At 40.4% G+C, this 27,866-nt stretch overlaps 1 protein-coding gene across 1 annotated transcript in view; it reads right to left on the bottom strand.

Annotated features, from left to right (window-relative positions):
• DIAPH3 (diaphanous related formin 3) overlaps positions 1-27,866 on the bottom strand; it is a 560,319-nt gene that overhangs the window by 177,851 nt on the left and 354,602 nt on the right. Inside the window, exon 23 of the mRNA XM_075061558.1 lies at positions 9,116-9,240. Coding sequence (XP_074917659.1) covers positions 9,116-9,240 — 125 coding nt within the window. The remainder of the gene's footprint in view (positions 1-9,115; positions 9,241-27,866) is intronic.

Here is a 27,866-nt window from a genome sequence, read left to right as displayed (position 1 = left end):
GCCCAACAAGTATTGGACTGCAAAGATAATAACTGCCACACCGTGTATTACTTGCTAGGGATTTCGCACACTTTGTTCCTTTAAAGCATAAGAGAATTCACTTTGGCCACCTTACTAGTACTTAACAGACGTTTGGAGGCTGAGCTTTCGTGCGTGATAACCCACTTCGTCAGACCAGGTTAGTGGAACATTTCCCGGCGATAGGGTATATATATGGCTAGCAAGCAAGCTGAGTAACGGGTTAGTTCATCAGGGCGGATGGGCCCTGTTCTAGCAGGAGAGGTGTGAAACAAGGGAGGAGGAAACTAGTTCTGTAATTGCAGCAATTCTGCTGACCTGGAACTAACGCGTCCTCAAGCTCTCGTTCCACCACGCCCCTTCTCTGCCCTACGCTACATTGATGACATCCTTCATCTCGGACCGATGAAGGAGACTCTAGAAAAATTCCACCCATTTTCACAACTTCCACCCGCACCCTCAACCAGCCCTGACATCTACCCAGGGTTCACTTTCTAGACACCACGGTGCACAATAAGTGATGATCACTATACAACTCTATATCGAAACTTACCGCCCGCTAGGCCTCACTCCTTACTAAGTGGCCTCCAGCTTCTCCATCACTCACACGTTCCATTGATTCTACCAAGACTGAGTACACCCGCATCTGCTCTAACACCCTCAGACAGAGACCCACACCTCAAAATCTCCACCGCATTCTCAAAACTACAATAGCCGCACGAGGAAATTAGAAAACGATCACAGAGCCGATGTGTACCCGAAGCTCCTACTACAAGACACACCCAGAAAAAACCAACAGTACTCCCACGGGGCCTCAATACACCCCAGCTAAACCCCTCCACGCTAATCATCAGCGATCTCCAACCATCCTGTACAATTGATCCAACTTTCCAGGTCTTGGTGGAGCACACATCCTTCCCACAGACACTGCCAACCTGACCGTATTCTCACCAGCAACTGCCACACCGTACAATATACTCTACCTCGGAACCTCCATGCAACACCTCGATGCAACTCTGCCCACTATCTCACCAAGGGCACCATCACAGACCTAACCTCTCTTCTCCCTATCCATATTCCCTGCCTTTCCAAAGCCTACGGAAAAAGGATGATTAATGGCAACATCAGTGTTGATGGCACTATACAACTGTAGGAGCTACACTCCCTGCCACCCTCTTAGACCTTAAGTTGGCCATCCTGCAGCAAAATGTCAGACACCTTCAAGAGAAGCTGAGCTTCATTCATTTCAAATTTGACAACACCATCAGCTCTGGACTAAACAAAGACTGTGAATGGCTTGCCAATTACAGAACCAGTTTCTCCTCCCTTGGTTTTCACACCTCTACTGCTAGAACAGGGCCCATCCTCCCTGACTGAACTAACCTCGTTATCTCTAGCTTGCTTGCTAGCATATATATACCTACCCCCTGGAAATTTCCACTACCTGTGTCTGATGAAGTGGGTATTCACCCATGAAAGCTCACGCTCCAAAACGTCTGTTAGTCTATAAGGTGCCACAGGATTCTCTGCTGGGGTAATAGAGGATCACATGCTGAATATGAGTCAACAATGTGATGCAGCTGTGAAAAAGTGAGTATCATTCTGGAGTGTATTAACAGTAGTGTTGTATGTAAGATACACGAGATAATTGTCTTGCTCTTCTTGGCACTGGCAAGACCTCAGCTGGAATACTGTGCCCAATTCTGGGCATCACACTTTAGGAAAGACATGGATAAACTGGAGAGAGTGCACAGGAGAGCAACAAAAATGATAAAAGGTTTAGACAACCTGATCTATGAGGAGAGGTTAAAAAAACTGTGCATGATTAGTCTTGAGAAAAGCAGACTGAGGAGGGGTGGGCTTATAACAGTCTTCAAATGTTATTTAGGTTAGATATTAGGAAAACCTTTCTAATCATAAGGGTAGCGAAGCACTGGAATAGGCTACTATGGGAAGTTGTTGAATTCCCATCATTGGAGGTTTTTAATAAGTGGTTGGACAAACCTGTCCCGAATAGTCTGGATTTACTTAATCCTGCCTTGGTACAGGGGGGCTAGGCTTGTTGACTGGTTCTATAATTATGCACAGGTAGTGAAAGATCAGAAACAGACTGTGCACACAGAAGTATGAGGAGGTTATGTGGATTTGGTTCATGGTGTTTTGTGGTCACAAAATAGGCATGGCTCATACCCCCTTTCTAGTGACCATACACAAATGTGCTCAGAAAAAAGTATTACATAAGTTTGCCATGTAGTCTCTGAAATGGATGCCCCAAATATCTGCTGGGAGTAGTAGGGGGGACTATGTGCCCTGTCATTAGGAAAGGGCAGAATTCTCAAGGTAAACAAGCAAGCCTTTTTCAACAGCCCCCACTCGAGTTTGTAGCCACTGGATTTAGCTTGCATTCCTCATTCTAGTGGAGTACCAGAGTGAACGGGAGAGTGCTCAGCAGTCAATATATTGTGTCTATACTAGATCCCTGCTGGATCGATCTCTGACCGCTGATCCGGCAGGTAGTATAGACAAGCCCTACCATAGTTAAGAGTTTCATATTGCCTGTCAAGCTCTAGGTGCACACAAACATAAAACAGAAGTGTACAAAAATCTTGAAATTGCACTTGGTCTCAACAGTTGTCATAAATGTAGGAGTTTATGTTAGATAGTTAGGAATGTGAGTCAGATCCTGGGGCTAATATAATCTGTGGGGAAGTAGGTTAAAAGTGTTAACGCCTATAGATCTATTGGGAGAGAGACTTTGGTGTGTTGGCATGTAAGTAACTGACTAAACTGTCTTGTGCTTTAGCTTTGGATTCTTCCTGTTCTGGTATCACCCCGCTGCCTTAGTTGCCCAGAGTTGGTCGGTTTTCTAGTTTATGTTGACCAAACCATAGTCAAATATTATTTGAGTCTTCTTATATCCTAAACTATTAGGTGTGATTGTTAAGGGTATTTAATAAAATTCTATTAAACTAAATTTAACGTTCAAGTCCTTTGCATTAGTTAAGCAATCAAAATTAAAAGAAATCTACGAAAGATGGTACTGGTAATCAGTAAGCAATTAAAGTTTGTTTTATATCTTATCTTTCCTATAGTATCATATCTTGTAGATTTCTACACTCAGTGTTAGCCCAGAATTTTTTCAGACTAGTTTCCTCTTAATCCTGTCTATTTGTGTCCTAACTGTACTTCTCAATGTCTGGTAGTTCACTGGCACTGTCAACACTTTTGATATACAATGCCTTCCCTCAACCCTCTTCATTTTTTATCCACTATATAGACTATCAGTTTATACGGACATCTCTCTCTCACACACACACACACACACACACACACACACACACACACACACAATGTCCAGAGCTGTTACCCTGCACAAAGTGAAAAAAGATCCAAATCTATACTATAGTGAATACATCTTCATAAGTTTCTGGGTAAACTGATTTTCTTCCAACCAGTCACAACCCTACCTGTATATACTAATGGTACACAATCTACTTACATATCTGGTTTGTGTGCAACCATGGTAAAATAAATGACTGGATAGTATGGGCACACAATTCCAGTTTGCAAGATTCTACAGGTTTGAGAGATTGTCTCTATAGTAAAAATGAGAGTTTAAGTAACGAGGCTTTTCTATTCAAACCAATGAAACCATTCATAGTTCAGGTGATAAAGAACCATAGGAAGCTGTGGGATACGCAGTTGCAACTCCCAATATTCCACGACACAGAATCTTTCATATTTGTTATATAATGTTGCACAAAATGAATACAAACTCTATGCTTTCTAAAGGTGTACCTACCAGGATTTATCAATTCATTTGTCAAAGAATTTATCTGATGAATTCGGCAATATTTTCAAGCTTTTTTCCATTATTCATCCAGCTCTAGTATCTATCCATGTATGATAATGCCACAACAAACGCATGAACATATACAGCAAGCAACATAACTTTACTGCCTCACATATGCCTTCTTTCCTAAAGTATGCAACAAAAATTATACACAATTTGTCTGAATACCAAACCATTTAACAGTCCCATATCAAGAAGTAATATACCTGTGTTCTAATTTGCATATTTACATGCATACTTACCCACAAATTTACCCATAAACACCCATTTAAAACCACAAATTGCTGTTCACTAAGCTGTGATCTAAAAATATTTGCTCATTTAAATAGCTAATTGTGCATTTTTATAAAACTAACCCAGAAGATAGTATCGATTAAAAAGTTCAACACAATAATTTAGTATTTTAAAGGTTATTGTTAATGAATTAAATATCTGAAATATACATCCATAATACAAAGTCCTGATCTAGTAACCTTCCACAAATACAAAATTAGAAGGACTTAATTATTTAAACTAGTTCAAATAATTAAATAAATCAAGTATTTGTTCAAAATCATCTTTACAAATCCATATAATCTCTATTTTGAATATAAAAGAATAGTTTGCTCAGTGTTCCTTTTTCCTAGCATATGCATGAATGGATTTAATATTCTGACTTCTTTGACATTCCTAATTAAACAAACAAACCATTTTAATAAATTATTGTAATTGCTTTTAAACTAATATATGTAAAATGAGCAGCAAACTAGCACAATCCAATATATAAGTGGAATATTTATAATTATAGACTTTGTCAATAATAAAGTGCACCAACTGTGCACATATCTGACTTGCAAGAGAAACAAGAATGCTAATCAGTTCATTAGAGGCTTCTAGGTTGTGATATTTAGCGACAGGATGTAATAGCTGACTTGTTCATGGAGCATAATTGTACTCAGGATGAAAAAATTGTTTCCAACAAAGCACCATCCTTCCTGTTTCAGATTACCTGCTGGCTGCTTTTTATGAGCAGCATACCTTTCAGGACATCAGCATCATTCAACTTCCTCTGTCATAGAAATACAAGTAAAGATAAGTCCAAACTTCATCATGCTGCATAGGATTATCTAACCTTTACATCAAGCATGCTTTGCTTTAGTAATTTACTGTGGCTCCTGTTTTCCTGAAAGTGAGCTTCTTTAATTAGTGTGCTCACAGGCATTACCAGAAACCACATGCAAGTCTACTGTTCCTAAATTACTACCTGTCTACAGGGAGAGTTAATAGGTGAGGCTAACTACTTCAGTTAATAATGTTTACTGATCAAAACAACAGTTAAAATGTCACATTTGGATATTCCAATATGGGAAAATAATTGGGAAAAATGATCATGACATGTTCTGTACCAACAAACTTATTTTAATGTCAAACAAGACTAAAACAGCCCACAATATATATGACTTGAGGCAGGGATCAGCAACCTCTGGTATGCGGCTCTGGCCAGTTTGTTTACCTGCCGCGTTGGCAGGTTTGGCTGATCGCAGCTCCCACTGGCTGCAGTTTGCCATCCCAGGCCAATGGGGGCGGCAGGAAGCCGCAGCCAGCACATCCCTCACCTGCACCACTTCCTGCAGCCTCCATTGGCCTGGAACGGTGAATCATGGCAAGTGGGATCCATGATCGGCTGAACCTGCTGACGCAGCAGGTAAACAAACTGGCCCGGCCCGCCAGGGTGCTTACCCTGGCGAGCTGCGTGCCAGAGGTTGCCAACCCCTGACTTAAGGGAATCAAAGAATATGTTATCCTATTATATGCTATACTACTCCTATATAGTATTTTAATTGCTTCTCAGAGAAGCAAAAATCGCATTGATGTCTAAATTATTAGTGGTCTCAAGGATAATGCTTTTTAATATACTGACATCAAATATTCATAATGTAACACAAATGTATCAAAATACATTAAAATAAATCCTTGATAAGAATAATCAATACTAATCCACCCAAAGAAAAGTAGCATGATTCTACTTCATCACATGCTTGTCTATTCTCAGGAGCTCAGCCACCATAATAATGGGAGCTATATAAAATCCTATTTTGTATTCTATGCCATTTAAAATTTGCTAGGAAAAGGTTTTACAAATATAAAACCTCTCCCATTTCCCTAACTGTTTCCTCAATAATTCTCACATTCTGATTGCTTGTTTTCCTCTTGCCACATTGTACATGTCACATATTCCCTATCCACCACAAGTATCTAACACCAAACCCATTTGTTACATAAAGCCAGCACCTCTAACAAAACATTTCAGTACATTAACTTCTAACTTAAAATTATTCTTGCTCTTGTCGCTGTGAGGGAAACTCTTCTGAATGTGAATGAAAGCAGTGTTATCCCTTGAGTCTTCAGATACTGAAACAGTAGCTCTTTGAAGGTGCGAACTACACCACTTATCTCCATGGTTAACTCCAAAGCATAAAAATGATGTTAGAACTGTCAACACAGTTAACTATTTCACTGTTTATCACTTTAACAGAAACTTCCAACTAATGAGAGTTTTTTAGATGGAAACAAATGCTTCCCATCCTCTATCAGTTTAAAGCAAATGGATGAACAGAGGAGCCTTGCAATGCTTTCTGTTTTGCCCTTGAACCTCTGAATGAACTCTCACACAATGGTGTTACAAAAAAATGGTTACCTACCTTTTCGTAACTGTTGTTCTTCGAGATATGCCAACATGCACAGTCAGCAGAGATTTTTGCTTTAGCGGTATCCATAGGGTCAGCTGTGGGTGGAGGAGGATATAACATTAAAGAGGTTGTTGGACTCCTCCGCTAGCTTCTTGACCTCCAAGTTCAGGCTGGTAGCCACCCTCCTGAGCAGGGCCTGATGCTCCTTTAATTCGTAGGGGGGGGAAAGGGGAGGCTGCTTGTTTAGGTGGGGCCTGCTACCACTTTGTCCAGCGACAACGAAGATGACTGCACAGAAGAGGGAAGGGGCGGCTTCTTCTTGCTCACTTGGGGACGGATTCTTGGGTGTCGGGGTCCTCTGTGTTGCCACTACATTGGATTCGGCACTGTGCTCCAACTAAGGTGCTGGCTGCAACTTGTCCAATGCAGCCTGGGAGGAATGGTACGAGTATGAGACCAGTATAACAGGTACACCCCATGGGTTCCAGTACTGAGTGGGCCATTGCCCCTGCCTCCACACTGCTGCCGCAGGAGTCGCATGGTCTTGCAGGTTAGTGGTGATTCAACTTTTATAGGCAAGGGGCTGAACTCCACTTCAGGCTCAAATCACAGCCCTTCTGGTGACGAGGGCAGCGCCATAGATGCCTCAGTCTGTCAACTGACCCTCGTTGGCAATCAGTGCCGCGACCAGGAACAATCCTGCACTGGGAGCGGAGGAGGGGACCACCTTGGCAATGATGATCTGTGTCATAGCGAACTCTGATGGGAGGCCCAACAGTGCCATGGGTATGAGGACTGATGTCACAACTCAGGTATCCCGTGCTTTTCAGGTAGAGACATTGGTGTCAGGGACCTGGGTCTTCTAATCAGGGACTGAGGCTGTGGTGCCAGGGTCTGAGGCCTCGGTGATGGAGACTGGCACCTGCGGTCCGGGGATGAGGAACATTCTGCTGCTTTAGGAGGCGGTCCCATAACTGGCTTGCCTATAGATGCCGGGGTCTTGGTTGGGTCCATCACCTGGCTTGGCATCTATGGTGCTGGTCAGCCTACTTGCTCTTTGGCCACCGGGTCCGCTTCAGGCACAGATGACCCTACTAAGGGCTAGGACTCTCTGCCGCTCCCAGGAGTTGGAGGCAGGTCCCTGGCTGGACTAGAGGGTCCAACTGCAGTGGTACACCTGAGCAGGTCTGGGGTGGGCACGTGGCCCAACGCAGGTCTTTTGCCTGAAGCCCCCTTTTTCTTCAATGCCGCCTGCACAATGAACATGGCTTAAAGCCTGGGGAACAGGGCATGCCCTACTCTGAGGCAAAGTCCTAGCCAGGACTCTAACTCCTAAACAACTACTCTAACACTTAACTTAAAGATCCAACTAAGAATCTATCAACTAACAACAAAGGAGACAGAACAACTGACTGTAAGAATCACTAACACTCTTGTGATGCAAGACAAAATGCTCAACCATCACGGGTGGTAAGAAGGAAGTGAGAGGGTATAGGGTCAGCAGCACCTAATATACCAATGCATGAGCGTGGCACTCAAGAGGGCACTACAGCTGATCCTATATATACTGTTAAGGCAAAAATCTCCACTGACTGTATGTGGGCACGCACATACCTAGAAGGGATCGACATAAGCAAACACTCGAAGAAGAAGAAAAATGACATTCTGCTCTGTTTCCTTGCTACTACTTAGTGTGGGGGAGAGGACCGGAAGACGTAAGGTTTCACTAGGATTACTTACCCCCAACTCAGAAAAGGAAATTAGGAGTGCAAAAGGTGTTTCTCCTGAATTTTTGTACTTTGGCTAGAAGGGGTTGCTGTTGTGACTGAAAGTAGTTGTCTCTTTCTCTTCCTTACTCCTCTTGCTTTCTTGCCAGCTGTTTCCCTTATGGCAAAGAAAGCACTTGGAAGGGAGGCAAAGAGAGCCGCTAGAGAGAAGATACATGTAATAGAACATGGACATCAGCAGGTAGGAAGAGATGGATCCACTTACAGAGCCAAGTTTTCGCCTAAGGGGAAGAGGAAAAAATCAGAGCCATTACTTTTATATAAAAAATGTGAAAACATGGAGTTTTGTCAAAAAAAAAATGAGGCAGAAGCTGTCTTCGTGGATGATGAGTTTCATAAGCTGAGACTATCAATGAACTTGAAAAACTTTGCAGGACATCTATTCAGAAGTGGACAGAATCCCAATGGGAATATACAACTCGAAAAGAGCAAATACATCTAACTGTAATGGCCCTCTCCTATTTCTATGTTCTATATTCAAGGTGAAATGATACATGACTTACAACTCTCTTTATAAAAGTAGTTTTTAATACTCTTATTGTAATACATTCACCTTTTCACTCAGTAAAAAAAAGTTTCCATGTTTTCATGTACAAAATTCAGAATCATTGCCATTAGACAATATTTTCATAGTATGCATTACAGTACAATTTTTTTATTTTTCTGTATACTTAGTCTTTGAGTGAAACGTGAATGCTGCAAACTAGACAAAGGTTATGCAAATAAATTGAAGTGTTAAGTAAACATTAGACAAGCCCTCCTAAAATATTTAGCTGTCCAAAGGATATAGACATCTTTGTCACAAACTTGTCATGGATATCATCAGGAGGGGGAAAGATCTTCAAATCCTTCTCAAGCTGTTGAAGCTGCCTTTCCATCTGCTTCAGGTTCTTCTCTAGGTTTTCTGCTGAGACTAAAATATAATATATTCATTCTCTCAACAGCTCATAAAAGGAAAATTAGTAAGAAATGCCTATTTGTAAAAGATTTTTGTTATACCAATACCACACATCTAATTCTGAAATGGAATTGTATCAGATAATCACAGAGCAGGGATACTAGTTCATTGTATAATATTTATTTTTTCCTTATTACACAATTTCCTCACTGTGATTGGTTGTATCCATTTTAAATAATCACTGCATTTTTTCCTCAATCATGCAGTATGCAAAGCTGTATATTCTGATTGGTTCTTAATGGGTGCCAGCCAATCCAAAAACAGGGTTTTGCATTAAAAACAAAAGTTTATTTTTAAATTTCCTGTACTGTGAAAATAGCAATCTCTCGTCTCTGATTAATGACTATAGTAAGGAAGTTCAAGACATTTCCTTGCAATAAAGTTGCTTGTCTTACCTTCACAATTCTGAAGAAAAAAAAAACCCTACTAATATTTATATGAAACAAAGAGAGAGGAGAGAATTCAAATCCCCAAATATAGAGAAAATAGAGCTATTAAAGAGCTGAAAGAGAATTTCCTTTAAATAACAACCCAAATTTCTGACCCATTGTTTCCCTCCCAGTTCAGATCTGAAGAATGATGTAAAATAACACACATTTGTTATTCTGAGGGAAAGTGCCCTGCCAATCAGAAGGGAACAACAGGGTGTTTGGGAGAACATTCAGAGGAATGAAATGAGGAGAGAGATAAAACATGCATAAGTTTTACTTTAGCAGGAACAAAACGTAAATTACCTTTCAATTGTCTGGCACTCTAGTTTACATTTGGAATATTTAATTAAAAATGTCAGTACAGAAATTAGGATAGTTCCTGATAGCTTGGTAAATCATATCCTGGGCTCATATGAATTTGTGCAATCAAGGATATGGTTACCACATCACACACAAGTAGTAAGTAAACTTCAGTCAACATTCAAATGCTCTTCATAAAAATAATAAAATAGATTATAAATAATATACTTTAACATTAGTCTGGAAATATTGACATTGTAGAGTTTTTCATTATCAGCTTGTTACATTAATTACAAAACCTAAAATTACTTACTATACTTATTAGAATTTCACGCACATTTTACCTATGCAGCTTTTGGGGTGAAATTCTGAGCCTACAGAAGTCAATGTGAATTTTGCCATTGATCTCAGTGAGGTCAGCATTTCAACAATGGAGTCGAATGCAGAGATGAATGGACTGAGAACGGTTCATAATACCCAGAAGTGTTCAGAATGTGTGACACATTCACTTGATTGCATATGCTTTCATAAAAAGTGGCACAGTCTCACTCATGAATTATCATCACACATCCTCATCTTAGTGACTACTAAGTAATGATCACCAGTAGATAAGCTGATTAATACGGGTAGTTAGAGAGACTACAGCTCTGCTAAGTGTATATCTACACATAAACTGCTGCTACACATAAAGCGCTTCAGTGAAGACAGTACCTATGCCAATGGAAAGGCTTCTCCAGTCATCACAGGTACTCCGCCTCCCTGGGATCCAGTAGCTAGGTTGATAGGAGAACTCTCCCATCGACCTAGGGCTATCAACACCAGGGTTTAAACATGTCGCAGAGTATGGATTTTTCACACCCCTAAGTAATGTAGTTATACCAATCTAATTTCCTAGTGCAGACCAGGCCTCAGTAAAATGCTGACATGCACATGAATTAAGCTCTGTCTCTGCACAAATTTTAAAAGCAGGAATATAATAAGTCCATAGTTAAATGCCACGTTATAGTTATGTATAGCAGAAGAATGCAGGCCTTCAGGGATAGACACAGTGAAGCAGACCAATCCAAGTAATCATCTCCTAGGAAAGCAATATTTGATATGATGCAGAGAAATTCCTCTGGCCAGATTTAGGTGACCCTCCCAAACCACGAACAAATACAAACAGGAGCTAACTTGAATTATTCTGATATATCATGATTTACCTTTCTCCGGACTTTGTTGAATTTAGTGAAGGGATGGAAAACAGAAAGGGAGGAAAGGTGTGAATGGAAACATCTCTCCTACAAAAGGATTATATGGAGTGGAAATATAGGGTCAGATTCTGTGCTATGTATCCAAGACCAAAGAATCTGCAGCCCAGAACTAAAGCCACCTTTGCTCCCTTTGAATTCCGGACTGTTCCAGGGTCTGGACAGCCCACTGACAATATAGACCGGGAGGTAAGCAGGGGGTGTCCTTCCAGGGGTTCCCTATTAAGTATAGGACTGCTTGCAGTCTCTGCAGCACTATGGGCATGCCCTTCCCACCTGCCTCTGGCACACATCTCATGCTGCAGCTTGCAAATGTGACCTCTGGAGGCAGTCATATGTCTTGTCTGCCACAATTCCTTTGCCAGGGGAAATTGTACCCCAGAGGGTTACATGGGTTTTCAGGACCTGTTACACCATTTTGACTCTTATGTGCCATAAAGGGACTGAAGAAAGAGTGAAAAATCTCCCCCATATGATCACTTCCTTCTCTGAAACAAAACATAAGATATTTGAACTGATCCCTAGAAACCAAGCTTCTCTTTAGACAACCACATTTTAGAAAAATGGAATCCAACACCTAGTGTAATAGAGACCACGGATGACACATGAAATTAATTCTGCCAACCTGGTACTGCATTCACCTCTTCTAGCTCATGAATACTGGAAATAAATAAAATAGCACATAGAATAATTCAGAGAATGCCAAAATATATTATTGACATAGTACAGGAAAACAGAGCACACTAGGTATTTGAAGTAAAATATAGCTGCAGAACTACTGAGAAGACTTATCTCAGAATGACAACGGAATTAATACTAATAATTAAAAAAAACAGCTGTTGCCTGACAGATAGTCTGGAGCTCCAAGACAATGACGGGGACAAAGAACCCAAAAAGATATGAAAACACACCCCACAATGGCCTGAGATGCCCATTAGCAACAACATGGTAAGAGCTGGCTGGATAAAAGTGACTCACTGAACACATTAGAGGGAAGAGCCTGCCAAAACAGAATTCACTTTCACTTCCTGCTAGGATAATCTTTTTCCTCAGGGACAACAAGGGGACTGTGTTCTTTTCTGGCTTTCCTGCTCTTCATCTCAATCTACCACTACCTAAACCAGGGGTCAGCAACCTTTCAGAAGTGGTGTGCTGAGTCTTCATTTATTCACTCTAATTTAAGGTTTCACGTGCCAGTAATACATTTCAATGTTTTCAGAAGGTGTCTTTCCATAAGTCTATAATATATTAACTAAACTATTGCTGTATGTAAGGTAAAGAATGTTTTTAAAATGTTTAAGAAGCTTCATTTAAAATTAAATTAAAATGCAGAGCCCCACCCGGACTGGTGGCAAGGGCCCAGGCAGTATGAATGCCACTGAAAATCAGCTCGCGTGCTGCCTTTGGCATGCATGCCATAGGTTGCCTACCCTGACCTATACCAAATGTTGTTTCTAAAATCTTAATCTCCCAAAGCTCTTACAATGTCACTCCTGTGAACCCTGTGGTGGTTTGCCCTTGCCTTCCACATTCAGTTTATGCTTTTTCAACTTCAAGGAATTTTAAATCTTCACAACCAACTTTCCCTGTGTCATTTACTCCCATTCCCTTTCTGTCATCTAAAGCTCCTCTTAAAATTCCATTGTGAATAGCCCATTTGAGTCCTTCCTCCTCCCTACTTGTACAGCTCCCACCTCTCCCTCTTTTGTCCACCAAATTTTGTCATACTTCTCTCCTCACTCAAGTCACTGCTTATGGCTCAGTACCTTTCAGCAATAACCAACCACTTATAGAATGTATACAGCAACTTTTAAAAAAATCAAACTACACCACTTGAAAATTGATCCTTCAACTTATATATTCTATATTTGAACAGCACTCTCTAATTTATACTATATATCCCTTGAGAAAAGCTCTGTGGCTTCCCCTTCATTTGTTGAGCACCTAGCACATGGTTGGTTCTCAGTAAGTGATGAGCATGTACACCTAAATTATTTGGACAGGGCAGGGGGAAATGAGAATGTTATTTCCACAGTGTATTTGAAACATTTCTCTGCTATTCTGGAGAAGTTCAGGACTGCTGTAATAAAGCACAATCTTAACATTTTAACTGCCATTTAATGTGTTCACTTTTTAACTCATCCACCATTTTCTCAATATTAAAGGTCTGATTCTATAAGAAGATGGAAAAAAAATTATGTGAAGTGGATTTTTCAGTTACAAATAGTGATTCCTTACACTATCATATTTTAAAATTATTAGTTACAAAACGGTGCAGTAAATGGTAACCTCAAGGGTTAGATATAATAAAAGGCTCTTTGTCTTACACCTTGAAATAGCAAAGCGTCATCATTTGTACGCTGAGTGTTTAAAAGTGAAACAGAACCTTTAGTTTCATAAACAAAATGTAATGATTTCTGTTATTAGCACTAAGATACCTTTTATGTTTACTCTACATTTCTTTATTGTATATCTACAATACAAGTATTTAAGTTAGCTTTCTTATCTGAAAAGAGTAATAATACTCCGCTCTGACACAGTCCATTATATATTGAAAACACTGTACAAACATGAACTTACTTAATTCATCACCATATCCCTGTGTGTCAGGAACAAGTAGCGTTATCCCCACCATTTTACAGCTGCAGAAACAGAGCAGTGAAAATGACTTGCCAGGGTGAGTACAAATTGATATTAAGTAATCAAGAGTTTTTGGTTCTCAGTACTGTGGTTTAGCCACTAAACATTTTTATACAGAATTTAACTAGATAAACTTTCCAATTTAACGTTCGTTCTAAAACTCCCTGTAAGATTAACTTTTGCAGACTTTTCTAAATTAACTCTCAATGTCAGAAGACTGTTTAGAGGCAGATGGACAAGTATACATACAAAGATTTGAGTTCAGAAAGTTTCAAAATCAATCTCCATGTACGTATTTCAATATCAAATTACCGCACATAGTGAAATACGTGAAAATAGGGACTTAGCTAACTTGCACAAAAAGTACACTTTTCCTGTTTGGAGTTTAAGTTCAGCATTGAACGGTGTATTTATATTTCTATGTATATATATGTACACTCTATATTGCTATATATTTCCCAATATATCATTGATTGTTCAATGATGTATATGTTAACTGCAAAAATATTAAATCATAATTGTGAAATACAAATATTTCAATCTATTCTCAAACTTTGGCAGAGAGCTTCTTGTCTCAAATACTAAAATTTTCAAAGAGCTTCCTTGCTTGGTCTGTTAAGATCTGAAAGTGTGGTTACACAGGGCATAAATGGCAACTCACTGGGGCAGGGGGGAGGGAGAGAGAGAGAGAGAGAGAGAGAACTTTTTTTTGCCACAAAATGATTTTCAAAATAGCCTCCTAGGTCCAAGGAATGATTTTCAGCTGTTTATTACTTTCAAAATAAGTAACAGTTTTGTTTTGTTTTTAATCCTTCAGTAAGAATATCTGTTTTGTATGCTTTACAGCAGAAGTGACCTCCTTCTACAACTGCTGCATATGTAGAAGAACATCTAACCTGCAAAATCCATTTTTTCCTTGCATACATTTTATAACAGCGCATTGCAGATTTCCTTATGGCAGATTATCCCATTGCTTGATTGGCCTCTCAGCACTTAGTTTCTATTACATTTAAAATTATCTTCTTGTATTTCTGGATATCTGATTCTCAACTGTTGTGTCCTTTTGACCACTATAAATAATTTATCTTCTACTCTTTTATTATTGCCTTGGAGGCATATAGAAACTTTTGCTACTATTTGGTGAATTGCACATATACAATTCTGTAGTGTCTGAAGTGCTTCTTGGGACCCTGAAGCAATACTATTGCATTTTCCCAGTTATTATATGGTCTGATCAAATGCCCACTGAAATCAATGCAAGCTTTCCCATTGACTTTAATAGGAGTTGGATCAGAACCATAGTCTTTAATTTTTTCCACAATTTCATACTATCCCTCTTTGTTCATAGTCCTGCTTTACTGCTCAGATACCAGCCCATACCCATTCCTCTTCCCCTCGCCACATCTCTGCTACTTTGCTCAATTGGGGGCACAGAGGAACATTCTGGGGTGAGCTGCTGAGCAGCGGTGCCAGGTGGCTCTGGCCAGTCCCATGAATCCGGTTTTCAATTTAGGGAAATATGGTCAATCTAGCAGCCGTGTATTTCACTTAGGAGACTCACATGCAGTACCCAGAGGAGGTGGGGCTCGGAGTCTATTTAAACAAGGACTGCAGGAATACCTTCCCTGTTTGCATCTACTCTGGATGCCATAATAATGGCCAGATTGTTCGCAAACATATGTATCGACAAACGGCTAGCAGCACAGCAAATGTCCAATATTGAGACCGCTTCAAAATGCATTGATGTAGCTTGTTCTCCCCTAGAACGGCCATATACCTGTCCAGGGGGTGTAGCCGAAGCTGTTTCGTATGCAGTGTTGATGTAGGAATTTATTCCCTTAGAGATTATCTGTGAGGGGACTGACTGCCCCTGCATACAGTCTGCATATGACACAAATAGACAAGACAAAGCCTAACAGGGTTTAGTCCTGTTCAGATAAAAAGGTGAGACATCATGTGAAGTTCAATGCATGAAGATACTGCTTCGCTGGGTATCAACACAGCTTTAGGAAAAAACACAGGCAAATACACTGCCAGATGCAAATGAAAAATGTTGGGTGAGGCCACAATATCACTGTCTTTGAAAAACTGTTTATAAGGATCAGAGGGATAGCCATGTTAGTCTGGATCTGTAAAAAGCAACAAAGAGTCCCATGGCACCTTATAGACTAACAGATATATTGGAGCATAAGCTTTCGTGGGTGAATACTTATGTCGTCAGATGCATGTCACATACTGATGAAGTGGGTATTCACCCACGAAAGCTTATGCTCTAATATGTCTGTTAGTCTATAAGGTGCCACAGGACTCTTTGTTGCTGTGTATAAGGAGACTCTGCCATCAAAGCCTGTGACTTCCACACTCTCCTTGAAGAGGTCAGTGCCATGAGGCAGGCAGGTTTTTGACACAAGAGAGGAACGGAACCGGATGCCAGAGGCTCAAACGGAGGTCCCATTAGAGCCATCAAGGCTGATTTAAGGTCCTCCGAGGGAGCTGATTTCTGCACTGGCAGATGAAGATGAAGAATTCCTTATAAGAGTCTTGCTACCATGGCACTGGAAAACACTGATCTTACATGAATGGGTGGATGAAAGGCTGAGATTGCTGTTAGATGTACCCTCACGAAGCTAACTGTAAGGCCCAATACTAAAGATGTAGAAAATACTCCAAGATGTCCTGGATATAAGAAAGTGCTGGCTGAACTCCATGGGCCAATGACCACACTGAAAACTGCTTCCATTTTGCTAAAGAGTCCATTGCGGTAAAGGGTGTTCTACTATTGAGTAGGACCTGTCAAATGGCCACTGAACATCGTTCTTCCTTTTTACTCACCACAAAACAGCTATGTAGTGAAATACAGGGACCTGACCATGGGGTGCTAAGTGTGACTATGATTCTGCGTGAGCAGGTCAGGATGGAGAGGAAGGGGTATGGGAAGCTGAATCGATAATGTGAGAAGGTGTGGGGAAACCAACACTGCCTCAGCCATGCTGTGGCAATGAGGATGAGCTTGGCTTAACCAGCTTTCAGCTTGAGGATAACCTATGAAATGATCAGGATCAGAAGAAAAGCACACAGAAGAGCTGGTTGCTAGCTGAGGTGGAAGGTACCAGTCAGGGAGCCTGGACTGAGGCTCCCTCAGAAGCAGTACAGATAACACTTTCTGTTGTCCCTTGCAGTGAACAGGGTGATCATTGGGATGCCATTGGAAAGATGACTCAAAGAATGCTGGACTTCAGTCACCACTCACGACTCAGGTAAAAAATCCTGCTGAGATGGTCCGCGAGATGAGTCTGGACCCCAGGCAAGTGGTTGGCCATGAAAGCGACACTCACTCTAGTGCAGAACTGCCACAGTCTGATTGCCTGCTGGCAGTGCATCCTGGTGTATGCTCCTCCTTGCCTTTTCACATAATACATTGTGGCGCTCTGGTTGGTAAATATGTGAACGACTGAACCCTTGATGCAGTCTAGGAAAGTGTGACAGGCATTGTAGATTGCCCGAAGCTCCAGTACATTGACATGCAGTGAAGTTTCCTGCTTTGACCACAGACGCTGAACCTTCAGTGAACCCAGATGCACAGAAGGAAATAAACATGTTTTTTCCTAGTGGATGCCATCTTCTTTGATCACTACCACACAGCAAATCTGTCATTATGACTCCTAGTGATACCTTACTTCTGAAAAGAAGGAAAACTTGAGACTTCTCTTAAAAAAAGAGCCATTTGATCTGTACCTGAGAGAGAGACAGAGAGACTTAGTGAGCTGTACAACTTCTAAATTATCTGGGTTGGCAAAACTAAGAATGTCAAGAGATCAGTAGAATCTCCTTAGTTAGTAGAAGCAAATTTGCCTAACCTATAGGAATCACCTAGGTTTAGTGAACTGTTCTATGTGCTAAGCTTGGCTAAGACCACTAGATATATAAGAAGCTATGATAAGCATACATGAAGGACTTCCTTTAGTAAAGGTGGAAAGTAAACACTATCTTTGTACCTTTAAAGGAAAAAGGTTAAGTAGTACACAATAAAATAGTGGTTAAATGTTGCAGAAAAAATCCATTTTGAGTTACACCTAACTTTGAAACCCAGTTCATCATGCTCTAAGCCAGGAAACACTTGAAAAAAACTATACTTGTGAGCAACCTAATACATGATAGCATTCTTCACTGTAGTATAATTTGTAAAACAGTTTAGCTGCACGCTGCCTATTTCAAAACTTTAATAGTGTCCCTACTCAATGGAAGGTCTGAATGTTCAGAATCTTGAAAATCAGGCCACTTATTTGGGTGTTTAAATATGCATTTAGGTGCATTACTTTAGGCACCTCAGCTTTAAAATGTTGAACTATGTTCTTATGTTTGCTTGTTTTTAAATCAAGAAAAGAAAAGAAAACTGCCAGCTTCAAATTTTCATTTTCTGCTTTTGTATGTATCTGTCACATTTATGTGTTTTTTTTTTTTAAACGATGAAGGGGAGAAATAATTTTGCAATTTTAATGAAATGCAGATTTATTCACGAGGTTGAAACAAAGCTTTTTTTTATTAAAAGCTTTTGAAAAAACCTAACGTTACATGACAGATACATACACTCTGGGGTTTGTTTTCCTCTACATAATAATGCCTAGTGTCAATGGCAATTATGCATACAGACACATGGAAAGAAGAACTTATTTATAACTTCCAAGCTTGAACATTTTTATATAGTAAGCCAGGTTTTAAGGTAAGGAGATTTTTTAAATTATTAATATAGTCAAACACACTGCTCTTGGCACTGTACTATAACACAAATAGTCCCTACTTCAATAATTTACACTCTAGTGGTACAGATTCTGTGAACACTTACAAATATTAGTACTTTTACTCAAGCGGGTATTAACATTCAGTTAAATGGAAGTACTTGGTGAATAAAGTTATTTGTGTGTGTGTTTACAGAAGCACATTCCAATAGTACAAGAAGGAAGGGCGCACTGGAGGAGGGAGCTAGATAGCAGGGTTTTTTGTGTTTTTTTTTCCTTATTATTTGTATTTTGTAGAAGTACAGGCTCATTTCTTATGTGAATTTTGGAAGAGGTGAGTCACAAAGGAGATATATGACCAAGGAAAAGTGGTGAAGGCTTAGCAAACTGAAAGTGCATGGAAATAAGTATGGAGAAGAGAGAGAAAGAAAAATTAGTGAGGCATCAATGCTTCAATAATGGGCATAACTGAGGGGTTTGGTGAATATAATACATTCCAAGATATAGTCTGGAATGGAGTTGTCATGCCTATGGGTAAGGAAAAGACATTTGATCTTTGCATGATAAACAAGGGGAGTCTGTGGAGGGATTAAAAAGAAAAGAGGCATCAGGATCAGATCACTGAGTGAGAAGAAAAAAATGGCAGCACCATTTTGGACCAACTGGAGTGGGGAAATAAGAGCACGAGAGTGATGTGGCAGAAGTCTACAAGGCAGGAACTGATTATATAAGCCAACAAAGTTTTGTATAATACCCTTTAAACCATCTGGAATCAGGTTTAATATTTAACAATATACAATCACAAGTGCAAAATTACATTCACAAACTCTAGAGTGAATTTTCAGAATCATACATTAAGATATTCTTCTTTATTCTCTGTGATCAACAGATATTATTTGAGATCCACAGAGACCCAACAGTTCTGAAGGAACTCAAATGTGAAAATGCAGATCTACTAACTACTTTGTAACCTATCATTTAAATCAACTTCTGTACCAAATGACTGGAGGATAGCTAATGTGACATCAATTTTTAAAAAGGGCTCCAGAGGTGATCTTGGCAATTACAGGCCGATAAGCCTGACTTCAGGACCAGGCAAGCTGGTTGAAACTATAGTAAAGAACAAAATTGTCAGACAAAGAGCTGAACAAAATTTGTTGCAGAAAAGTCAACATGGATTTTGTAAACTGAAATAATCTCTCACCAATCTACTAGAATTCTTTGAGGGGGGAGGGTCAACAAGCATGTGGACAAGGAGGATCCAGTGGATATAGCATACTTAGGTTTTCAGAAAGCCTTTGACAAGTTCCCTCACCAAAAGCTCTTAAGCAAAGTAAACCATCATGGGAGAAGAGGGAAGGTCCCCTCATGAATTGGTAACTGGATAAAAGATAGGAAATGAAGGGTAGGCAAATATGATCAGTTTTTAGAAGGAGAGAGATAAATAATGATGTCTCCCAGGGGTCTGTACTGGAACCAGTCCTATTAAACATATTCATAAATGATCTGGGAAAAGGGGTGACAGTAAGGTGGCAAAATTTGCACATAATACAAAACTCCTGAAGATAGTTAAGTCCAAAGCAGACTGTGAAGAGCTACAAAAGAGTCTTACAAAACCGAGTGACTGGGTAAGACAATGGCACATGAAATTCAAGTTGATAAATGCAAAGTAATGCACACTGGAAAACATAATCCCAACTCTCTCTCTCTCTCTCTCTCTCTGTGTATACATACATACATATACATATACATATATATATATATAATGGTGGGGTCTAAATTAGCTATTACCACTCAAAAAAAACCACGTCATTTTGGATAGTTCTCTGAAAACATCCCCTCAATGTGCAACGGCAGTGAAAAAAGCGAACAGAATGTTGGGAATCATTAAGAAAGGGATAGATAAAGAGACAGAAAATAACATATTGCTTCTATATAAATGCATAGTATGCCCACATCTTGAATACTGCATCTATCTCAAAAAAGATTGAAATTGGAAAAGACTCAGAAAAGGGCAACAAAAATTATTAAGGGTATGGAACAGCTTCCGTGTGAAGAGAAATTAATAACAACATCGGGACTTTTCAGCTTGGAAAAAAGACAACTAAGGTGGGGATATGATAGAAGTCTATACAATCATGACTGGTGTGGAGAAAATAAATAAGGAAGTGTTATTTCCTCCTCATAACACATGAACACATAATTTGCGGGTCACCAAATTAAATTAATAGGTAGCATGGTTAAAATAAACAAAAGGAAGCAAAAGGAAGTATTGTTTTCACATAGCGCACAACCTGTGGAAGTCCTTGCCAGAGTATGTTGTGAAGGACAAGACTATAACAGGCTTCAAAAAAGAGCTAGGTAAGTTCATGGGGGACAGGTCTATCACTGGATATTAACCAGGATGGGCCTCTATCTGCCTGAAGCTGGGAATGGGTAACAGGCAATGGATCACTTGATGATTACGTGTTCTGTTCATTCCCTCTGGGGCACTTGCCATTGACCCCTGTCAGAAGACAGGATACTGGGCTAGATGGACCTTTGTCTGGCTCAGTATAGTTGTTCTCATGTTTTTATCTATGAAACGTAGTTAAAGTATATATACACAGCAAGTCGCCTTGGTGACAATAGATGACATAAGCTTCCAAGTTTCCCTACAAAAGCAGTAAAACTTTGACTGGCCTTCTGCAAATTCTCCCCAAGAAGTGACTCAGTCCTACACTTCTCTCCCTGCCAGTTTCCTGCACCTCATTTCATACATAGAAACTGCATTTGCATTTATCTCTCACATGGCAATAGCCTTTCCAAATCCCTACAATGCCCAGAGCTATTAAACATAATTCAAAATTCAGTTACATCCACTTTCCTCATGTTATTCAACTGAAAATTGATCAATGTTCTAAAAGTTATCTCTCACCATTTTCAGTGGCCAATCTACCTTTACCATACTGGCAAGGAATGTTAGAGACAACAAGAAGGGGTTCTTCAAATATGTCAGACAAAAAAAGAAAGGAAAAAAAGATCAAGGACAATGTGGGTGTGCTGCTCAATGGAAGTGGTGAACTGGTCATGGAAGATGACAGGAAGGTAGAGCTGATCTATGTCTACTTTGCTTCAGTCTTCTCACAAAAAAATGTGATCGGACAACTAGCGAAGTTACAATAGACAATAAAGGGGAAGGGATGCAGATTAGGATAAGTAAAGAACATGTAAGAAATCTTCCCGACCAGTCTGAATGAATTCAAATCAGCAGGTCCTGATGCTATTCACCTGAGGGTACTGAAGGAATTAACTGAAGAAATCTCAGAGCCCCTGGCAATAATATTTGCAAACTCATAGATGACAGGAGAGGTCCCAGGAGACTGGAAAAGGGCTAACATAGTGGCCATCTTTAAAAAGGAGAAGCCAGGGAACTACAGACCTGTCAGTCTGACTTCAATACCTGGAAAGCTACTAGAGAAATGTATAGAACGGGTAGGCAACCTATGGGAAATGTGCCGAAGGCGGCACGCAAGTTGATTTTCAGTGGCACTCACACTCCCCAGGTCCTGGTCACCAGGCCGGGGGCTCTGCATTTTAATTTAACTTTAAATGAAGTTTCTTAAACATTTTAAAAAACATATTTACTTTATATACAACAACAGTTTAGTTCTATATTATAGACTTATAGAAAGAGACCTTCTAAAAACATTCAAATGTATTACTGGCACGCAAAATCTTAAATCAGAGTGAATAAATGAAGACTCGGCACCCCACCTCTGAAAGGCTGCCAACCCCTGGTATAAAACATTTAATTTGCAAATATCTAGAAGAAGAAGAGGTAATCACTAGCAGCCAGCATGGATTTACCATAAACGTATCATGCCAAACCAGCTTGATTTCCTTCTTTGATAAGATAACTACTTTGGTGGATAGAAGGAATGCGGTATGTATCTTATCATTTGCCCTTCTGTTTTCTGTGTTTCGGTCTTGTTTTGTCTTCTAGGAAACAGGATGGGACTTAAACAGCCCCAGTCCATCTCAACTAACATTTTCTCTTCCCACAGTGACACTGATAAAATGAAATCCTTACTTTGTACTTCACATTTCAAATGCTTTAACTATTTGTTCTTTAATAAAAATTAAAAAGATGTTGAATGGTGCTTGTTGCCATAGAACTAACCAGGTTGAGGTCTCTGTACTAGAAACTCCCAAGAAACCTTGTTTAACTATTTAGTGTTGCACAGTGGCAGGGTAATGTTAACATCTTTGACTCTCCAGGCCCATTAAGTGTATTGAGATTTACACAATGGGGAGGTTCTTTCAACTGTATATTACATAAGACATAGTTAACCACGTAAACACAAAGCCGAATAGTAACATACATAGCAGCCTCAAGTACTTCTAATTATTTTTTTCTCAAGGACTCCATGTTCTTTACAGGCTTTCTAATCAGGCAAGCAACACTGCATAGGAAGAGTGAGCATCTCTTGGAAGAAGGAATAGCAGACTGCTATCATAGGGCTTTTTCTCTCCTCCCCTCCCACAAAATGCTTAACTCCCTCCTGCATTGCCCAAGTTTTACATCATGATCTACATAAGAGCAATGGCCAATAGACTGATTATTGTTACACAAAGCAAAAGAAGTATTCTGATCACTACTCTCAGATCATTTTTTGCAGGATACCCAAACAGGCTATCTGAGAAACATCTGCCACTGGCACGTTCCTGCATATTGTTCTTATAGGGAATGCACATTCATTTTTTTTCAAGCTTAACAGGCCTCTCTGATGCAAATTAGCTTTCACTTAGACAATGTGCACAATACAGAAGAGAGTTTACAGACTGCCCATTAAAAACCAAACAAAGCCTGCAGAAGAGAAGACTAAGGGGGGATTTGATAGTAACCTTCAACTACTTGAAGGGATGCTCCAAGGAGGAAGGAGCTAGGCTGTTCTCAGTGGTGACGGAGGACAGAACAAGGAGCAATGGTTTGAAGTTGCAGTTGCGGAAGTCGAGGCTGGATATTAGAAAAAACTTTCTGACTAGCAGAGTGGTGAAGTATTGGAATTGGTTACCTAGGGAGGTGGTAGAATCTCCATCTTTAGAGCTATTTAAAGTCCGGCTAGACCGCACCCTGGCTGGGATTATTTAGGGAAAATGGTCCTGCCTTTAGCAGGGGGTTGGACTAGATGACCTCATGAGGTCCCTTCCAATCTTTTGATTCTATGATTTCCAGAGCTGCTTTGTCACACTTGGATTCTGTGCTCTAAGGTATTGTCTAATTTTAATATTGACAATGAAAAGAAATCAAAATGGAAGTTAGTTTAATGACTTCACAGAAACTGGAACTGTAATGAAAATAATTAACAACCTTCTTTGATAACACATTGATCTTTCCATCTTCTATGCATGATGTCTCTGTATGACTGTCAAGTGTCAGCTCCTGAATATACATTGGTACTTTCAGAAAAAGGTAGACCTCATTCATACCAGATAAAAAGACCTAGGGCATAGGAATTCAGCACTCATTTCTACCCCTGTTCAGACCTCTGAGGTGGCTGGGGGATGGACCCTTCAAATCCTGTCCTCTCAATGATACTTTGAGTGGCACATTATTAAACTAACCTGCTCTTCTCTCTGCAGTGTCCCAGCAAAGGGTGTTCCCATGCCCTCTGTAATCTACCAAATGAAATATTATTACTATCAGCTGCAGGAGGACATTTGGAACAGAACTACCTTGTTCCTGGTCATTACTCAGGGATCTCTTCTGCTTCCCCAACTGAGTTTTTGTGGGAGTCTTCCACAGGCAGACTCTTCAAGCCCTTGAAAAGGCTCTCTCTCCCCTTTTTCTCCATACTCTTGAGATTGTTATTGAGAATCATGATTTTACTGCCTGGAAACTGGTATCTCCAAATCCTAGACTGTGGGGTTGAGTGTGCTTGGAATATAACCAGAGTGAAAATTCTATCTTCTACTCTGCATCACTTATTTCTTGCACTTTGGCAACTCTAGAGGTTATTGTCCCTCAGATTAGAGATCTAAAATCCTGAATCATCCAAAAGATTGCCTTTCCACTTCTCAAAATCTCTTGGATAGTACTAACCAGGAAAGGGAATGCTTTACCCAACATCAGAGTGTCTCCAGTTGTATTTACACAAAGTACACTTATTCAGATTTTCAAAAAGAAGTGCAGAGGTTTTAATCACAGATCTTCCATTAAATCCTGATCAGCAATCTTACCTATTAGGAGTTCCAAACTTTTGGAACCACCTAGAAGTTTTCTAATTCCTCATAGGTCCTAGACTTCCACATCTATGAAGGGCCCATGTTTCAGGAAACCTATCTTCAGGAGTGCCTAATCCTTCTATTCTGTTCAGATTTTTATACTGTGGATCCAAGTTACTGTAGGGAAAGTGACTATCCACAAGCAGTGAGCTCATGTCCACAAGGTGCGTGTTCAAAATAATGAAACAATGACTGTAGGACATCTCTGTCAAAGCAGGTGTCAGACCTGGAGCCCTTGATCAACAAATTGTGCAGGGTATATATGTGAACTGCTCCACAGATCTCTGAGATTGGAACACCTCTTAGGGAAGCTATGGAAGCCATTTGTGCTCTGGTGAAGAGGCTTAACTGAGAGGTGCAAGACTGTGTGATCCTCTGTGAAACGATGATGAGCCAAAACAACTGCCAAGTAGACTCTCATGAAGTGAACGGAAAGTCCCAAATGCTTCAGGGCAGCAAGTAATCTAAAATAACGGTTACTGGGGTCCCTAATGATAACAGGTGCTTCTGCATATCCCAGACAGTCTCTTCTATTTTGCTGCATAAGTCAGTCCAGTGGAGTACTTTCTACTACAAATTAGAATGTTTTAAACTTTTGTGGAGCAGTTTCGGTCTGTGGCCATCACCCCCATCAGCATCTAGTTTGCGAGGTGCTGCAATGCTGTGTCCCTGGGAGGGTGAGGGGTAGAATCTGAGCTTTGGTATGCATGAGCACATCAGTCTGAGCTGGACACATGATTGGGAGCTGAGTTGACAAGGTCAGAAGTGCTCACTCACATAGCTGGGAGCAGCTTAGATGCTAGAAGCTGTGCGGGAACAACCCAGGGAGTGAGGATTCTCACAACAGAGCAGGGTAAGGCTGGCTCCCAGAGTCGAGGATTGGAGTGACCTAGCAGATCACTGGCTGAGAACACCAATTCTACCTCTTGGAGCAGTGGAAAAAAGTACCTCTGGAGTTCTAGGACAGTGGGGTTTAGTCTTATTTACTAGTACCAAATAAGAAAAAAGGTTGGTGTCCCATTCTAGGCAGATGAACAACAAATTCATCTGTTATTTAAATTTCCTCTCTCTCTATTATGGAACTTGCCTCCTTTCTCCTTCTTTCTTCAAGAGAGTGTGGTCAAGGAGAGTTTAGAGGTTCTTGCAAATTCTGTAAAAGGTGAATGAGATCTTCTTGACATGGAGCAATCATAGACTCATAGAAGATCAGGGTTGGAAGAGACCTCACGAGGCCATCTAGCCCAACTCCCTGCTCAAAGCAGGACCAACATCAACTAAATCATCCCAGCCAGGACTTGGTCAAGCCAGGACTTAAAAACCTCTAAGGATGAAGATTCCACCACCTCCCTAGTAACGCATTCCAGTGGTTGACCATCCTCCTAGTGAAAATTATTTTCCTAATATCCAACCTAAACCAGCCCCACTGCAACTTGAGACAGTTACTCCCTGTTCTGTCATCTGCCACCACTGAGAACATCCTAGCTCCATCCTTTTTGGAACCCTGCCTCAGGTAGTTGAAGGCTGCTATCAAATCCCTCCTCACTCTTCTCTTCTGCAATCTAAACAAGCACAGGTCCTTCAGCCTCTGCTTGTAAGTCACATGCCCCAGGTTAATAGCTTGATGAATGATACTTATAAACTCCACAATGATCTGGTATGTACTTAAAAAACTAAACACTGATATTACCTTGGGGGGCGTAGAAGAGAGAGAGAGAGAATGAACAAACCTACGATTGTTCTTTTAAGACAGTGTTTCTCAGACTGTGGGTCGACCTCAAGGGTAGTTACGACCCTATTTTAATGAGGTTGCCAGGGTTGACTTAGACTTTTTGGGGCCCGGGGCTGAAGCCCGAAGGCTCCAGCCCTGTGTGGCAGGGCTCAGGTTACAGACCCCCTGCCTAGAGATGAAGCCCTTAGGCTTAAGCCCTCCTGCCAGGAGTGGTGGAGCTTGGTCTTTGAATATCTTCCCACCCCCACCTGGAGCGGCAAGGCTCAGGCTTCAGTCCCCTCCTCCTGGGGTCATGAAGTAATTTTTGTTGTCAGAAAGGGGTTGTGGTGCCATCACATTTGAGAACTGCTCCTTTAAGAGATGGCAATGGAATAAAACTGACTAAGAGAGAATGAAAGCACAACACTGATGCAGCGGGCAAAGCAACTAGCAAAGGAATTTGATTGGCTTGGAGAAATAGTCACCAACCATGTAAAATTACTAGGTAGTGCTTGGGTGCAACTGGAGGAAGAACAATGAACTGGCTGCTGAGACACAGATTCAGATTGAAAATCTGGGAAACCAGCATATACAGTATAATCTCACTCTTATAATTTGTATTTCTGACACACAAAACTCAGTCTGTCACCATGTAACTAAGTACCATCTGAACAACACCATCAGATGACTCTGCCAGTCAAATTAATTGTAAATCAACACTCCTACACCATTCAGGGGCTGTTTTTTTAAAAAACAAACAAACAAAACATCAGTCTTTGCAACACAATACAAAAAAGATGTGAAATAATTAAAAAACAGAAGGTTTTAACCAGCCTGAGAGGCCATAAGCACTAAAAATCATAATCAACAAGTTGAATTACACCCAGAAACAAACAGCTACCCATCACAAAGTATGGAGCATTATCAAAATATCCTAATAGAGATATGCTACACTGAAGAGGTGAGTCACACAGTGATGAATTAAGGAGGACTCCCATGCTGTGGACTTAATTGACAAAAGTTTGGCAAGCACCCATTGCACATGGCACAACCATCATCCAGTTTACAGCATCACTTCCTTCTTTTGTGGATTAATTTTGGCTAGGGTCAGTCCTCATCCATCCCTATGCCCACCAGCACTGGAAAGAATAAGCAGACTCCAACATCTGGATTTGATTTTAAAAATTATACAACTGCGTAGCATATTGGTGACAATGTAGTTCAAACTCACTTGTGAAAGCTTTCCAAC

This window comes from Chelonoidis abingdonii, chromosome 1 (assembly GCF_003597395.2).
Source record: "Chelonoidis abingdonii isolate Lonesome George chromosome 1, CheloAbing_2.0, whole genome shotgun sequence".
Lineage (NCBI taxonomy): Eukaryota > Metazoa > Chordata > Testudines > Testudinidae > Chelonoidis > Chelonoidis abingdonii.
Note: the sequence above shows the minus strand (reverse complement) of the source record. Positions and strands in the feature narration are given on the sequence as shown.